At 35.5% G+C, this 18,464-nt stretch overlaps 1 protein-coding gene across 3 annotated transcripts in view; it reads left to right on the forward strand.

Moving 5' to 3' along the window:
- TTC7B (tetratricopeptide repeat domain 7B) overlaps positions 1–18,464 on the forward strand; it is a 144,431-nt gene that overhangs the window by 84,973 nt on the left and 40,994 nt on the right. For 2 of the 3 annotated variants that reach the window (XM_065063659.1, XM_065063661.1), the window contains 3 exons: positions 7,360–7,476; positions 11,905–12,002; positions 15,493–15,651. In XM_065063659.1, the coding sequence (XP_064919731.1) occupies positions 7,360–7,476; positions 11,905–12,002; positions 15,493–15,651 (374 nt within the window). The remainder of the gene's footprint in view (positions 1–7,359; positions 7,477–11,904; positions 12,003–15,492; positions 15,652–18,464) is intronic. The other variant, XM_065063660.1, reaches the window with a different exon arrangement.

Raw genomic sequence — 18,464 nt, forward strand, 5'->3', positions numbered from 1 at the left:
AACAAATTGTTTGGAAACTTTCCTACTGTGCTGTTATAAGCATCTTTTTGTTAGGACAGTATATTACACATAAATTAGAGTCCTTTTGGATTCAAGTGGGATTCCCAAGTGAAGGGTCTTAAAGCAGTCAGCCCTACCTCCTCCTCTTAAAAGAAGGTACAAACTTGCAGACAGTAAACTGTAGTCAGATTCTGGACTGTGAATGAAGTAAATGCTGAGAACTCTGGGAATGTTTTTTGATTTTAACCTTTTTATTGTAAACCATTTATGGGTAACTGCGAGACTGTCAGAATTGCGCTTGCTGATAGTACGTACTGGGGAAGAGAAACCGAATTTGCTAAGATTTAGCTTCCTCCTACTTCCTCATTTCTTCTATGTTTCCTGTAACAGTCATCTGAAGTTTTTCCTATATATGTAATTGTTGAATGCAAGAAGTGACTTGCTAACACTTTATTTAGGAAAGGTGAATAGATTTACATTCTTTGAAATCATCAATATTGAATAATATTTGTTCAAGCTTAATTTTATGCATTCTGTGTACTACTTTCCCACCTTAATTACCCTGTGGGTTCTGTCAGTTAATCTGATTTAATATAGAAAAGCAACTGACTATGACAGTTTGTTGCAGAAATGAGATGCAGCTGTATGAAGTATGCATGTGAATATAAGTTTTACATAGGTATTTTTTCCCTTAAATTCAGATCATATGAAAACAAGCATACCTTTTTTGTTTGTTTGTTTGTTTTAAAGGTGTTTTTTTTTTTAAAGTTTATTTTCAGACTTTAGTATCTTTCTATAGTATTACATTCTGCATCGTGCTTTTTGTGATTTTTTTTGTTTGTGGTGGTGGTTTTTAGTACAGGATCATTGTCAGGCTAGTTAGTCTAAGATTTCACAAATCATACATTTACACTTGGTGACGTTTTTTTGTGGTTCTTTTCTTCTTAATGTAGTGCCCAGGTTTAAAACCAGAACAATTTCTTTGAATTTTCCTAGCATTCCAGGGTTTGACGTTGCAGGATATATTAAATGGACACATAAATCTGAAACCAAAATTAAATATATAACTCTACACAGAACTATTTGTCATCTTTCTTTTATGCTCTAATAAGTAACAGGCTATTTATCAGAGTTTATTATATATAAACTTTATTGTTATATTTAAGCTATTGTGGAAATTAATGTGTTTGTCAGGGAGACTAAGGTATTTTTTGCACTTTCTGCATGGCTTTTTTATTGGTTGTTACCGTATTTATGGGACTCCCAATATATTAATTACTTTCCTACCATATTTTGAATATCATGTAGAAATACCATTAGCTGAATTTAGAAATGCAGACTGTCAAATCGCTTTAAAAGGTTCTCTTAAAACTTTACTCAAAGTAGGTTAAACATAAAACAAAGGTGGTTGTGTTTTTACAATCCTGCATTGTAAACAAGTGGATTTGATGCATCCTTTTAAATTTTAGTTTATTTGAGAAGGACAGATGTTTACTGGTGTGACGGACAGACTTAGCTTGACCTTCCTGCATACCGAAGAGTCCTTAAAGGGTTCTCAGTGAGGCTTTTGTTGTGTGTTATGCTGAAGGTTTACTGTTTTTCAAAGCACGTGTGTTATGCGCAGCTCTCCCTTATGTTCTTCAAGGCCTGAACAATGTAAATATTTTATATAATAAGAGAATAATAGTGAAGTTTACTCCCAATCCTTACTGAAATAAAGCATTCTGTTCAGGTTTGATCAGGATATGGGGATATGGACCCGTCAGAAGAAGTAGTCTAGTGGAATTAAAAGTTTGCTGTAGAAGGTTTCTTAGTCTGAAGGACTTCAGGGAGATTCCCATTGACCACTGCATTGAGTGACTCTGCTCCAGCAGGCAGATCTGCTGGAAAAATGAGGGATAGCATGTCATATTGCCAGGTTTGCAGAAAGAATTGGGGGATGATATGCAGGTCTCTTCTGTGTAGCGGTGTGTGGAACACAGATATCCAGCTCTGTCTGATCCAAGCTGGTGTGCTTATATGCTATACAGCAAGTCGCAAAAATTGCTTACTTGATCCCAAAAGCAAAGCAGCTGATTTTAAAATTACACCCAAGGTGAGCAATACCTTTTCACAGGAAGAACTAAGAGTTTTCAATACTAATAGTGTTATCACGTAGCAGAGTTAGGAAAAAGAGTGCTAGCAAGAACCTCGGAAGTCACAAGGCCCCATTGATTACCATTGTGCTACCTGTAACACTGTTCATGAACTTCTCAGCTGTACTTTTAAGAACCGCTGGATTATTTGCTCCACCTCTTCTGCAGTCTATCCAAAACAACTGTGAGGAAGCAGTCTTTTCTACAATTTCATTTATAATCTTGAGACATAATTTCTACCCTTCATCTTTTAATAGTCTATATGGCCTTTATCCTCTAGATAAATTGTTCTTTTTCCCTTCACGGTGCTTATCTTATCTGTATGTACAGATAGAACTTGTACCGCTTCTTGGCTTTTCTTTTTGCTAGACTGACTAAATGAAGTATTTTTCATACTCTGCAGTCTCCAGTCAGCTGGTCACCCTTGCAGCTTTTCTCTGCAGCTGCTCCAATGTGAAATTTTGTGTGTGTGTGTGTGTGTTCATTATAATGAGATTTTTGTGTAACATTCCAGATGTGGTCTCACTGGGCTATTGTACAATGGCACTGTCTCTCATTCTGCTCCAATGAGAACATTCCAGAATGGCATCTGCCCTCTTCGCAGCTGTCTCACCTTGATGAACCTGTCTGTCAAGCAGCTCTGGTTTGGAATAACTGTTACACAGGTTGTTTGGTGCAATCCCGTTATTAAACTTGAACTATAACCCATTTTTCCATTAACAATTTTATCTAATACTACTTTCATTTTTTGTATGCTATTTTTATATAAAATTTAGTGTATTATTAAGATTATATATATTCTTCTGTGCCTTCCCTCTTGCAAACAACATTGGCAATATAGTCGCTGTTCCCCAGTCATTACAGAAGTTATATTTTCTTTAAAGTTCCTACTTTACTAAGGACAATCTTATGTGTCACTGTTTCCATAATTCTGAGAAACTTATTATTTTCTGCATTAACTTGAATAATTTTTAAAGTGTTTCTGTTCTACATTTGCCATTGTTTTAATATATGCGACAACACAGACAGGGGTTATGGTAGAGGTTGAGAATTCATTCCTGAATATTCTTAATGTTCATCCTGTTGTCCCTGTTCAGGATACGCATTTTCTTTTTTTTTTTTTTTTTTTCTTCCCTACATAAGTACAAAAAAGCCTTTAAAGACTGTAACTTTTTCATGTAATAACGGGTTCGGGTATAGTTTAGTGTAACTTTTTTCTGTGTATGTTAGATGCAGCTTTCTGTACTGATTCTTCTTGCTCTTTTCTCCCCACTCTGTCCCCTGCTATTCTTTATAGGATCTCTGCATGTTTCTGATGTCTTACTTGCACAATTTTATCAATGACTGGCTTTTCAAACATTGAATTTTACCCCTTCAACTTGAGACCTGGATCCTTAAATGTTTTTGCATCTTTGTGTTAAATGCCAGGCTTCTGCTGAATCTCAGATGTCTTTGCTAACCTTCGTTATCAAATTATATAGGTGTATACTGCTGAAATTCAAAAAACCATTTGAGATTTTTTTCATTATTTAAATAAAAACTCAGTCGTATATGGATTAGGTTACAAGCAGCTCTTCTATAATGTCCTCATTAGTGAGTGAGAACAGTTTTGAAGTAATGGAGTCATTTGCTGCTTCAGTAGCTATTTCATAAATTTATCAGCCATTAGCTCCAAGAGTAACTAAGCCTGTCCACTTAAGAGTTTGATTTATTCTCCATTTTGTGTCTGGGTAATTAGCCTCCTAAAATGATACAACTCACTTTATTTTTATCTAATGTTCAAGATCTGTTTCCATATCAAACACTGATGCTGGAACAAATGCTCCATTAGTCTAATGTCTTTAATAGAACTGGTTTTACCTACTTCCCTTCCCCAAAAGATTTGACCCAAACAGATTTCTGTTCTTGTTATCTGTTATATTTACTCCAGTTTGACGCGTCACTGACACACATCGTTTTACTCTGCATTTCTACTTTGAATATTGTCTGTTCCTCAGTACTTGCATTCTTAGTCACGAGTGCTGTCCCACCATGCTGTGGTTACTCTGTTGTGTTTTCTTCTGCACCGTGTGCTGGTAATTTAAACCTCTGGCTCTTACAAACAGATACAACCAGATAATTCACAGTACTCATAAAATGTACAGCTCGATTTTCACCATCCTGTCTCTTGAAGAGCCATTTATCCATTCTTCGCCATTTGTAATAGTGTATTAAAAACAGGTGTGAAAATGTCCCTGTAAAGTTGAAAATCCTCTGTGTCAGAAGAGCAGGCCGTGTTCCAGAAGAGTTGTTTCTGCAGCTGACTGAAGCTGACCTTTCAGAAAATCCTTTTTCAGATGATCTACCTCATGGTTTCTAAAACCTTCCTGATAATACTTGTCCCTGAGCTGTTTGTTTATTTTATCAGCTCGTACCTCCAGCCTTATTTCAGAGGAACTTGGAAGAATGAAGTTGATTTGGGAGACCTGTTAGTCACATGGTGTTCCTCTTACCCACTGTCTCCTTCCTCTTTTTTCCCTTCCTCCCCTCATTTTTTAAGTAAGTGTTTAGTTGACAGGTTTTCATTTTGTTATTAACATCTCATATCAGTTTTCTAAAGTGTCTTAGTTATTTTGTGATTTACAGTGAAAATGTTTCTTGGACCCAGGGGAACTGCTCTGTGTGGCTTTATAAATGCAACCTTTTCTATTCAAAACCTATTCTATCCAGAACCTTTCTATTCTTTATTAAAAGTGCACATTGGTGTACTTTTTTCCCCCATTAGATACAATTGCCTAGCCTTTCCTTATTACAATTACGAACACTTTTCCATCATACTTCATTTATTGTTTGTATTTTGGGAAATGTGCAACCGTCCAGTCCCCTTGATTGCCATAATATGTAAGAGATGGAGAACATGTTGCGAGTATACCGAGTGCATCCAAAAGTATTAAACTCTGATGTGATACTTTAATTCCTACTAGTATATTTTTCTTCTGCTATTTGGCCCTTGAATCTTGCACTAGTAGTCCAGGTTCTGACATTTTTGTTGCACAGACTTCTACTATTTTATACACATCTTTAAGTCATTTCTTAATAATCAAATCCTCTGCCTTTCTACCTCCCGCTCAATTTTTCTTTTAGCTCTTGCATGCTGAATCTTAGAGATTTACTGACCCAGTGCCTTTTCCCTGCTACAAAATTCCTGAAAATCTTAAATGCTTGAAGGTTGTTAATGTAAATTCAGTCCATCTGTAAACTGTACATAATAGGGTATATATAGTAATTACCTTCTTTCTAGAATGACTTGTAAATTCAGTGCTTCTGAATTTATTATGTCCTATAACTTTTGTAAAGTGCTTTAGGATCACCAATTTTAAGAAACTGAACTTTGATAGGCTCTTCAAACTGTGAAAGTACTCTCTTCTTTTTACATACAGAGAAACAGGAGATGGATCGTATGAGGTGGATTCCTGTGATTTTTGGTTTTGATGCAGAGGATTTGCTGGGATGTGTGTGTGCATGTGTTAAGGGTAGAATAGATGTTGTGAGTGGAGGAGGATATTATTTGTCATTTTTCCTTTTTTCTTGGAGTAAAATGATGGACAGACTTGAACATCTTTTCTTGCAGTGATATCATCACAGTTAAACGAGTATCTAGAAAGTACTGCTCTGCCAAAGAAATAAGACTTGAAATTACGTGTATAGTTCCCTGTATACTCACATCCAGTTTACTGACAGGAAAAAAGCTAAACTAGTGTAACTGATTACTCTGTTCTACACTTCTACAAGACATCAGATGCGACTCCAAATGACCTTATTTACCTTGCTTAACCACAGGTGCTCCTTCTCTTAAACTAACTCAGTGACCTGCCTTTCGTTTCCTCCTCAACCTTTCCACCAACGCGTACATTGTAAAATTAAAGTAGTGTGATTCATTTTTAGATTTACATGCTGTGTTGTTTCTGCAAAGGACGTTCAGTGCAACACTAAAGCTTTAGCTCCTGTGACTTGCTGAGGCAGTTGATGTCATTTCTTATTCTTGAGAAAACCCTCTGGCAGTTTGCAGTTACTATTAGCAGCCTCAAAGTTTGTTTTTGGGATAAGAAAGTTCTGAGCTTTCACACATGCCCACCCTCTACACCCTTCTCAGTCTTCCCACGCAAACCATATGACCAATCACATAAATTTTTCACTTAAGATGATTAAGGTTGCACTGGAATAAAATGCCAAAGTACACCTGGGTTTAAAAAGAGAAAGTAGGCTAACAGTTTTATATGCATACTCTACTTCTGCTCTGTGCTCTTTAATCACACAATTTACTAAAAATTGCTTTTAAATTAGTATTTTTTCAGTGTGTTATCTGTTCCCAGATGCTGTGACTACTATAAATATGCATACCAATTGACTAGGTCGTTTATTGTCACATTGCATTTATATTCTTTAATTATTCGGGAAGGTGTCTAAGTTAATCTCTGTGGAGAAACTTCTACTGATATGTGGAATGTAAAATGAATATGCAGTTATCATCTTAAGAGGCGATGCACTTTATTAGCCTTGCTGCCATTAGAAACATCAACTTTGAAATCAGAATTAATTTATAGTGGCTTCTGGCAAATGTGTTCACTGCCATTATGAATAGTTTGCTGCATATTTGATGAATTATACGCTTTCCTCAGGTTGTCACTTGTAAATGTTCAGAATGTTCAAAATCCCAGTCAAACGTCAATTTCAGTGCCTGCTGATGGCAACATAATGTAGAGTGGAGGCTACATTTTCATGTTGATCTTAGCAATGCTGACTACCCCTTCTGAATCTATCTGGTCTAGTGGTATCCTTTTCAGTATAACCACTTCCATTTCTTATAATAGAAGTTCATACGATAGGGAAGTAACTTGCATCAGTACTGAGTCTTCTTTTCTTTTGTGACTTATATGCTAGATAACTATCATCTGAGCCAGTTAATGGAAAAGTAGTAATGATTTTCTTTAGTGAAGATGACTCTTTTCATTTCAACATATGAAGTACTGTTTTTAGTAGTCTTGCTAATTTCACTAAGCTATATTGTCTTACTTTAAAAAAAAGAAAAACCCTGTCAACTATTGTTTCTGTTCAGTTGAAAAGGCCATCTTGTAAAAAGCCCTGTTACTTTGACATTAGATATTTGACTTTATTTTAATTACTTAATGAAAAAAAAATGAATTAACCCTTTCTTTGAAGTTATGTTTTCTCCTGTTTTCACTAGATTACTGTTTACAAAAGTCAAATTGGAGTCCCTGTGCAGAGGTCCAGATGAAGCACTCCTTACCTGTAAACACATGCTTCAGATTTGGAAATCCTGCTACAATCTCACTAACCCAAGGTAAGATGGTGTAGAATTCTAGGATGCTTAGTACCTTGCTCAGTAGCCTTTCAGGACAATATTAGGTCAGCATTCCTGCTTTTACTTGGTCTGCTATTTCATATGAAAAAACTAATCCTCTGGGAACCTGGAGACTTAATTGCAAAGATACCAGTTGGCTGGCATGCAGAAACTACCCAGCATTCTGTCAAGTAAGATATAATACACCAAAGCTAATGAACTTTGCAGTGATGAGGGCTGATCACAGAGATTTGGTAACTCTGCCATTCTCCTTGATGGGGCTCATGGTACTGGTATTGTCTTGATTTTTTTTTTTAATTTTTATTTTTATTTTTTTCCCACAATCTGGGTTATACAGCCTTTTATATTGGCTCGTGGGGAGATTGCTATAGTGGAAATTTAGTTCAATGACTTTCACTAAATAAAATAAAGGACTAGATGTTAATTAAGGCTACAGAAACATCAGAGGTTACATGGATAAATATGATGTTCTTGCAAAGCCAGCATGGCTTTTTATTGAAGGGAGGTATTGCTTATGAATCTATTTAGGTTCTTCAGACACATTAACGAGTAATTGGATAGGCTGATACATTCACAGAATCACAGAATCGACTGGGTTGGAACAGACCTCAGAGATCATCGAGTCCAACCCTTGGTCCAACTCCAGTCCGTTTACTAGATCATGGCACTAAGTGTCCTGTCCAATCTCAGTTTAAAAACCTCCAGGGATGGCGAGTCCACCAGCTCCCTGGGCAGCCATTCCAATGCCTGATCACTCTCTCTGTAAAGAATTTCTTTCTAATTCCTGTTAGGGTTTCCAGAGTGCTTCTGCAAAGCTCCTTTGCCATATATATTTAGATAAGCTGTGAAATAAACAGGAAAGCTACTTTGCAGAAATCCATCCTGGTACAGTTCAACACATCAAGTACCCAGAGATGATGACAAGCAGAGTTTCCTGCTATCTGGTTATTTGAAGGGTTGACAGTTTCCAGAGAAGAGAAGAACTTTGTACCAGGTAGCATTAGATACCTGTATAACAGGTCAACATTTATCTGTTCAGTTTTTGCTCTTACTTTGTTTGATCTCAGTTACACAAACGCATCTCTTTAAGGTGACTGAGTTGGCCAAATGGCCAAAGAGGTAAAATTTCTTGTCTCCTGAGTAAGCTGATGGGCCGTTCAGAGCAGGAGAGTTTGGAGGGTGCAGCAGGAGAAGCCCGAGAGGGGACTGGAGTCTGTCCTGGCACATTGAGAGGGACTCTGATACTGTGCTGTGGAGCAGTGAGCTGCAGTCAGGGACTGCTATAGAAAGCAAGAACGTCAGCAACCAGAAAGGTCTGAGCTGAATTATTTTCAACTCTTAGTCACTGAACTAGCAGCAGGGACCTGGGAGAGAATTTCTCTTCTAAGTGGGTGGTGGTTTATTTTAGTTGGCTGGTCCTATGTGTGGGGAGCAGGGGTTAAGAGTTCACTGTCAAAATGCTGTGCTGTGCAGAATAGTTACGATTTCTATGTAAGCTTAATTTCAGTGAGGCTTTGCATGTACTCCGGCACAACTTTTCACGTTCCATCTTTGCTGTTACAACCTCTACACACATCAGGGTTCTAATCAAGGCTTGTAATTACTTTTTTTGTTGTGCTAAGAGCTACTGTGCCATGTTAGATACAGATTAAGTAAAGCTTCCCTCAGACATCAGCAGGGACTGTGAAAATTTACTCTTGGCTGTGTCAGCTTCAAACAGCAAAGTTTGCCAACTCTCATGTCACCGTTCTCCTTCAAGAACATCTAAGTGAAAAAATTAACGCAGACTCCTTTGCATTTGATAGTTTTTACTGCTTCTTTATCTTGATATTTAAAACTTTTTTTGAAGTTCTGGTTTATGGTAACAAATCAAAACCAAATTAGGAATGGAATAGACTGGAGTTGTGGATAAATGTCACGATGGAAGGAGACAGGTTTCATGAGTCGCACATTCCAGAGTTACAGCAAACAGTGAATATGGATACCAAGCTGTAACATTTCTTTGGATTGTCCCTGTGAAATTTAAAGGCTGAATACCTTCATATGGTATCACAGTGATCCAAGTCTGGCTGACTGGAGTAACAATTATCACTTAGACATGAAATGTGACTGGAAAGTTCTATTCACTCAACTGTAATAAAGAATTATGGAGGAGGATTGTTGTGAATACCTAAAGTATCCAACATCTGTAATTTTAACACTTCATCGTGTTGAAAAGCACCATTTGAAAATTATGTCTCCCACTGGACATAATTGAAGCTTTTTAAATAATTCTTTCAGCAAATAATAAAAGGTCTTTTAATCATTTAAAATCTTCTTAGAATGTAGTTTTTCAAAGATTTAAATATCCTTTATGCTTATTCGAAAGCTCTTTTTCTGTGCTGATTTAGACTGAAAACTAATTTGGATGTGTCATCTTCCCAATGAGATAAGAGCTCACTTCTTTGATAAGCTGTGTTTTATGTGAAATATTTCTCCCTGCAATTAATTGGATTTTGTGGAGTAAACTTGGGTTCAGTGTCCTCATACTCTTTTAATAATGAAAATTAATTATGTATGTAGCTAAATATACCACACAAAGAAAGGACTAAATGCAACATTTTGCCTTACCTTTGTTCAGCTGATTTAGAACAATTTTCTGTAGTCTTTAATTGGCATACAACCATTTTCCTCATGAAATGGTTAATATGAATTTAACACTCATTTTGTGGTGCAGATCTTGGAAGGTTTAAATATATATCTTCAGCCTAATGTTTGAAGTTCATTAGGAAATAGTGCAGTTCTTTTCCAGTTCTTCGTTTGCTTTAGGAAAACAGAACTAATCACAATGACAGTACTGTGCTTAGAAGATACTTATGCTAAGCCTGGCTCTCCTTGTCAGCAATGTTTGGCATGTCATTGCGTGTAGAATGAGGAAATAATTAATATAGTGGTTACCAGAAAATATGCACCAACTGATGTAACAGCTAGAGCTGATAGTGTGTGTCCCAGGATGTTCCCTTCTGTTTCCTGTGGGTTTCTATACTGGCATCATTTTGTAAGGAAATCAGTCATGCAATAATGTTAGGGTTGTGCAAAATTTTATTTATAGCATTCTAGTAACAGTTGTATAAATAAAGGAAATTGCTGAAAGGCTTCTTGCCCTTCTCTCAGTTCAAATGTGGAAGGAGGGGATTCTAAAATGAAGGCAAATGGCAAGATGTACTGAATTCTAGTCTTGCAGTTTAGATTAAAGTCTCTCAGGCTTTACTTTAAGCTAGGAATTTTTTGGAATTTTTTCTCTTCAGTAAGAATCGGACAAAAGTTTGCACTGTGCTAAGCTGGGTTAACAGCCCGATTGCTTTAAAGCTTAATTATTTTTAAGTTTGTGGGGTGCCTTTTTTTAAAAGAGGTTTTTAGAAAAAGTATTAATTGACAGTGACTAGTACTAAAAATGAAATTACTGTATTACCCATAGAATGTTAAAGGAGGAGTGCCCATATGTGCTTCCTCACACTGTCCATGTGTCTCAATACTCAACTCATTTTAAGGAGAAGGATCACTTAGTTCTTCAGTCCCTGTTCTTCTGCTCAATCTTTAATAGTAGTGCCAGGAGCAATTAGTTTTCCGGCAGGTGTATCGACAGGAAGCGTGAGGGACAGATCCTGAGTTACAAGTAAAGCAGAAATTAAGTCATTTGTCCACAGGAGCAATCAGTGAAAACAATTCCTGCTGCCTGCAATTCTGAGGTGTTGAAATTGTTCAAAATGTTCCTACTGCACTATTAAGATCAATTCAACATTAAGAAATTAATACGTATGTATATGTGTGTATTTTTTAAAAATGCAACCAACAAGCAAACAAAAAACAAACAAGCACACACGAAACAAAATAAAAACACACACACAAACTGAAACAAACACCACCACCTCATCCCTCCCATCCCCAGACTCTGGACATTAGAGTAACTCCTTTTTATGTGAAAGGTAGTTATGGCATCTTTATAACGTCTTTACCTAAACTTAGATGTCCTGAGTTGAGTGTTTTTCTTCAGTCTGGGAAAAGGGTGGATTTTCGAGCATGAATTTGCCATCTCAGGTACCTGTGAGAGCTGAACCTCGTATTCTGTAAAAGTTTAAGGTACAATAAATCCTTTCTGTGAAGCTGTTGGCTATGAATCAAATTAAAAGTCTCGATTCCCTTCATGGTTGTGTTAATTATGAAAACATTATTGCCAAAGTAAATATGGATTTAGATTTGCTCAGCTTAATTCTGCTTTAATGCAGCTGGTTTAATGCACAGTGAGTGATGCTTAGTACTAAATTTGTTCATAGCAAGAACTTTTGTGGGAGGAGGCCAGCAAGCAACTTGTATCTCAGTATATAAATTTATATTTTAATAGCTTACAATTTCTGTACTTCATTACAGTGATTCTGGACGTGGGAGCAGCCTGTTAGACAGAGCTATTGCTGATAGACGACAGCTTAATACAATTACATTACCAGATTTCAGTGATCCTGAAACAGGTAAGAACTGCATTTGAACAATAAAATAGGTAAAACGTTGCGGTCGTAGGTAGATTTTCCATTAATTATTTTTTAATGAAATAATATTTAATTGTTGCTGTATAAGTGTAAATAGACATTGTGCAATATAAGATTTTTTTCTTGTTTATTTATGAAATACTTGCTGACCACATTCTTTGTAAATTAAAATATCTATAGTATGGATCTTGCTCAGCTTAGGGGTGTTATCTTATGTAGGGTTAAAAATCAGTATGCTGAGCTAGCCTATTTGCCAAAGTCCTGTGCTGTTCTGCCCATTTGATGTTTGCACATATTTTCTTTTTAAAAGGTAAATTTGAAAAATTTCAGAAAATTTTTAATCTCAAAAAGCCTGAAGACACCATTGCTAATTAAATTCATAAAAATTTCTAATATATGTTAAAAATAATTACATGGATGGCTTGGCTTCATATAGACATAGCTTTGACATTATAAGTAAAATGTATGTATTACAAATTATATATAATATGATATTTTGATATAAATATCAAAAATTGTGGTGTACAGGTGCACTACATAAAAGCTAAGAGTGTTACACATCGGTAAATATTTACAATATGTAATTTGCCTATTTAAATATAATCAGTTATCACAATGCAAATTGACATGCCTTAAGTCATATAATCAAAAAGCAGATGAGCCATGCATTCTGTGAAAATTGCAGAAGGAATTACCATGATAATGCTCATCACACAAACCTTTACAGTGTGTTACTTGCATTTTAAATATTGAGAGTTTTCTGTTTCCTGGGTTTTATCTCAAAAGTGTAGCAAACCCTTCCTGGCACCTTGCAGATGTGAATTTCTGCTTCATCACTCTTTGACACAAACAGCCTATGGGGAAGTTTGCCAGCCTGTGAATTAGGATACACTGACCCATAAATTAAGATACATTGAGCTGTGTAATTGATGTGTGTGTTTAATATCAGAATTGTGCAGTAGAGAACAATCCTATTTAGATATTTAACTTCTGAAAGTTAAAGTTGGGTCAAATGTTCACTCAATTTCAAAATCATGTAAGTAAATAGAAAGTGTTCTGTGCTTGCTGTAGTGGTAAAAAGTTTTGATTAAAAAGATCAGGTCACCTGATTTCAAAGGATTGCAGTCTGATATGGTCTGAAGTATGGCATAATTAGCTTGCTGTCCCTAATGTGGAATTTTCTGTCATCTTGTGTTCATATAATTTAAATGTATAAGATGTTATATCATTCTATAGCGACCATTCTATATTCTAGTCTAGCTTGTTTCATTTTAAGGATGTAAATAGATTTAACAGGTTTTTTTATACATATATAGATACACATAGATATAATTTAATTTATGGCTTCAAAAAATACTTTTTAGAGGGGCGTTGTGGGAATTATTTTTTTTTAAATCAGTTTCTTTTGTTTTCCCCCATGGGGACACAGAGCTCTTGATCAGGGTGTCCTATTTTATATCTGCCACACTTGGAAGCATAATGAATTGGCGCTTTTTAAAGACTGCATATTCTTCAGTGCTTTTAAGTAAAGATGAGCCCTTATCCAAAGCAGTGAGCTTTTCAAAGAGCTCGCCCCACATTCAAATCCTGCAGCCAATATCTTGATTGGAAAACAGGATCTATACATAAGTTCTGATTTTTCTGCAAGTTCCAATTTGTCTTTTTTCTGAATCTCAGTTATGTCGTTAGTGTCTCTCTATAGTCAAGGAGGATAAAATGGGAAATAAAAAATATGGGGTCCCTTTTTGATTATTTCTCTCATAAAATGTAGTTGTGAAAGATGTGTTGCAGGGAGTCACTTCTTTTCTGTTTGTTTCTTTTTGGGGGGTGGTTGTGTGTTGTTTTGTTTGTTGGGTTTTTTTGTTTGCTTGTGGGGTTTTTTTTGTTTGTTACTTTTAGCAGAAGAAACCTTGTTGCAATAAAAATACTCCAATTTTTGTAAGAACCAGAGCTTTGTTGTCTACTGTGTGTATACAGTAGTATACCTATAAAAACTCCATACCCAAGTTTTGTCCAAAATTCTTCATCCAAAAGATTATATAAATTTTTTTTCAGAAATTAGAAGGTTCTGGTCCTATAAGAATGAAAGAAGTCAAGCTTGTCATGATGTTTGAGGAGACTCTAAGCAGACTGTCAAAAAAAGTGGTTCACAAAAGACAGATGACAGAAACAATAGATGGTTGAGATGTTCAACCCTGATCGCCTGAAAGAGCTCGTGTGCAAATTCTGTGGATCCACAGTGTGTAGAAATGCAGAAGGAAGTTGATATTAAAAAAAAAAAAAAAAAAAAGAAAAAAGAAAAAAAGCTAAAATAGGGGTATGCAGAAGGGTATTGTGGAAGATCCTTCTGGGACAGAAATGTTTGCTCCCCTCCTCTTTATACAGTATAATGCTACCATGTATATGCATTTGTGTGTGTGTGTGTGTTTTCACATGAACATTTGGAAATTTGCTCCTTCCTAACTTTACTTGTCACCTCTGGTGATGATCCCCTTTGCTTGTCTAGTCTGAATTCAACCTGAGTACCATGAAATGGGAGCTAAAATAAGTATCTGAAGTCTTATGTACTTGCAGTTTGAATTTTAAACTCTTTTCTAGAAATAAAATATATATACATCTAGCTGTAATCAGTGTAAAACATTCTTTTTCTTAGTTGTGTCAATTATGCAGAAGACTAAATTTAAAAAAAAAATAATATCTTAAAACAGTTTTATATAGAACTTTTACCAGTCCCATAATCAGAAATAATTAAAAGATTCAAGTTAAAGTTTGTGTAACCTTTGAAGTATAAAACGAGTGTATTGTGGATTTCTTACAAGCTAGACTATTAATTCTAGTGACCTGATCAATTACTGTGGCAAATGTACTTTAAGTTCGCCTTCTGTTTCAGCTGTTTTACCATGAGTGGCATGCACCCATATTTGTATGTATTGAAGTTAGTAAATATGGAGAGGAAAAAAAAAAGGCTTGATGAATTAATCACTGAAGTAAAATCTCACAGGGTGGCAGGCACATTTCATATCCAAAGGTAGATATGCGTATGCAGATCATTGAGGCTATTTTGGTTAAGGTAAGTTGCACTCAATCACGTTATTCATTTTGTCGTGTAATGGTTGTAGTCCACTAAGTTTATCATAGTAAGAAATGATAGTAGCTGAGTTTTAAACTTTGGTCCTTATTTCCACTTTACATTTTACAAATTTGTGCGTTAGAACATAGGGGAAAAAAATCTTCATTTTTTTTTAATCTAGTTTAGTATGGAAGGAGAGTACATATGAGTACATGGTATTTTTTTCTGTTGCTTCCAGAAGAAGTTATATTTATTTTATGTAGAAGACGTTTCCATCTTACTGAATGGTGAAATAAATGCTTTCCACTTTTTGTCATCCATGAGTCCATTAAACCCTGTTGGATCTTTTTTCTTTTCTGCCCCCCCTCCCACCCTTATCATTGTCTTTGTTTCGCTTTTTAGCCTCTGATACTTCCTCATCTTCTCTCTCAAGAACAGAGTCTCCTCTACAACTGTTTGTATCTTCTCATCTTCCTCATCCCAAACCAGATACCTTTGTCTGGCCCCATGCAGCCTCTCCATACTGTGACCAAGTTCCTGAGCCCTGTACACCTTCTCGCTGTAAATTGGCTTTCTATTCCTGATGGGCGTGCTAGTTTGTGCTGTATTTGTCTGATAATCTTCATAACTGATAAACCGTGTTTAAACAGTTTAAGTTTCAACAGTGTCAGTGAAATCTGCCCTTTCAGGTGCTCTTCATTAAATACTGAATGGGTTTTAAGAGCTTCATCAGAATAGACAGTTTTATTGATCCTAGAAGAGGTAAAGATACAGACATATTTAATACTGTATTCTCATGACTGTTGCAGAAAATGACCGATGTTTAGTAAAAGAGGTTATTGGCCGATAGTGCTTTGCAGCATTTACTGCTGTAAATTATTTCCATTACTGCCATATTTTCCTAACAAGACTGTACTTTCCACAGAATTTCCTTCTTATCTGTACAGTTTTTAGCAATTTAATTTCAGATAGCCTTTAGCTAATTGCATCTAAAACCTTCCCTGAAAATGCACAGGAAGGAAAGAATTGCCTAAATATCAGTGATTATTCTCACATTGCAGGTAGGGCATATTGTAGTGATTCAGAGGTATTAGAGCATTATGCTGTTTAAGTCAAGAGCCATTCTGTTCATTGAAATGACACCAATTTAAACATGTTGTAAAGTCAATCCACATATTGTTTGAATGTAAACTGTGCTATAATGCTACCAGAGTAGTTCAGGTGGCAGGGTGAAATCAACATAGTTTTCCAGCCATTTCTTTTTAACTCCTTTAATTTCTGTTAAATTGTCCTTTACTCATAGCTTTATGCATAGTGCTGTTTTTGTCACTGGATTTACTATAATCCAGTCTTAAGAAATTCATTTTTTACACCTAGCCGGTAACCGATATCATGTCAAAGATATTAATTCCTAATAAAATGTAGAAAAGAAATCTTTGAGTATTTAGCAAAATTCACTCATTAAAATGGCTGACATAAGACTGGAGTTTTGAAGACACTAGCTCATATGTAAGCCTCTAACTGGAAATTAAGGAAAGTGTTTCCTTTAGACTCCAGGAAATCTGCCGTCCAACAGAAGTTTAGCTGGTTGAAGTCTGACTTTCTTCTGGAAACATTTGAATGGCTGATTCACTGCTATTACAGGTTTGAGCATTGCTGAGTTGAACTTGCTCAGACCTACTCTATAAACAGCACAACCTAAGTTAGCATTAAATTACTTGTTCTTTGCAGAGCTATGAGTTAATAAGAACTCACTCAAGAATGAAGGCAAACTGAAAAAATGCAGAAGCCCAAGCATGGATTCCATTATGTAAAGCCCAAGTTTTCCATTTCTAAACTTCTATATCCTCAGGGAAAGAAGTTCTACCATATGCATGAGAAGTAGTGGAACCATGAAAAAACCCAGATATTGGAGTTCGTTGTATAGTATCAATAATTAATGAAAGTTAAAGCTCTCTGAGTAAGTAGGTGTTTGCCTAGATGCTTCTGACATGTTAGTACAGTTACCAGGGCTGAAAATCTTATGTTCTGTATCTTGCTCAGTTCATTTTTTTTTTTCTACTGAAAGTAGCAGAAGGCTTTTTCTATTATTGACTTGAATTCCAATTTCAGTTGAACAGTAACATAATTGTAAAGTTGTAGCAAAGAATCTAAGAAGATATTTGTTGTAAACAGTAATATTCTTTTTTTTTTTTTTTTTTTTAGTCTTTTGAAACCATGTGAACCTGATTTACAGTTTGAAGATTATCAGAAATCCTCTAGCTTTCTTGGAGTTCTTGGTTTATATATACATACATACATATATATATATACATACATACATATATATATATACATATACTTTTTTTTTTTTTCCTCCTTCTTACTTTGGAATTTAATTTGTGGTTTGATCTGTTCAAAGGCAATCCATCAGATGCTTACTTTCATGGTTTTTACTCCCTTTTTTCAGTTTGTAAGTAGTATTGACTGTGTAGTTCTATTAATTTCTTAAGGACTTAAATCACCTTTTCCTTTACCACAAAACGTACGTGTTTTGTCCATCAGCAGTGGAATTTTGATAGTGTGTAAAGCAAGGCTGATGCTCTTTGCCCATTCAGTCACCCCAAGGGCTGTAATCTTACGAGATCTGAATGCACTCAACTAACGCTTGCATTTAATAATTAAAGAGGCAGTATTCCTTTCTAGAGGACTGCAAATAAAGATATATTAGGAAGGTCTTGTATACCGTAATGGCCAGCTGCCACTTGGTTGTATTAGAGAAGATTTTATGCCACTGCTTTTCCTAAGGACTATGTTGGTCCAGAACACAACATTGCAAATGCTGTCATGAGTCATAATAAACTACTGCTTTCTCTTGTGTACAAATTTTGCTTGTAGAATACATCTCTTAAGAGTACAGTTTAACATAATGCAATGATAAAAACAAGCTAAATAAGAGAGAATGAAGAATATAGATCAATAAAAATAACTACTGCTTTAACCAGGATGTGAAATAAGGTTTTTTCTTTAACCAGTTACATTATAAAGCTGTGCATTTAGCCTTGAACAGCAGATTTTTTTTCATTGATTACTTTTACATAGATTTTTATGAGGTAGTACAGGAAACCAGTTGGAGAAAAATAAGGAGGTGTGTAAAACAGTGTGTTTGACAGTGACTAAGCATGAAAAAACCTTTTACAAAGAGCTAAGAGGATGCTCTAAGAATGATGCTGCCCATACCTAACTGCTAATATCTTCGTGCATAACTTTGTACCAAAATATAACCTAGTTTTGTAATTCATGAAAGGTGTCTCAGACACTTAATTAATTTTATAGGGAAAATTGTTAATTTTCACTAAACCAGATGATCTGTGTTACGAAATTCATCAGTTCAG

Source organism: Columba livia, chromosome 5 (genome assembly GCF_036013475.1).
Source record: "Columba livia isolate bColLiv1 breed racing homer chromosome 5, bColLiv1.pat.W.v2, whole genome shotgun sequence".
Taxonomy (NCBI): Eukaryota; Metazoa; Chordata; class Aves; order Columbiformes; family Columbidae; genus Columba; species Columba livia.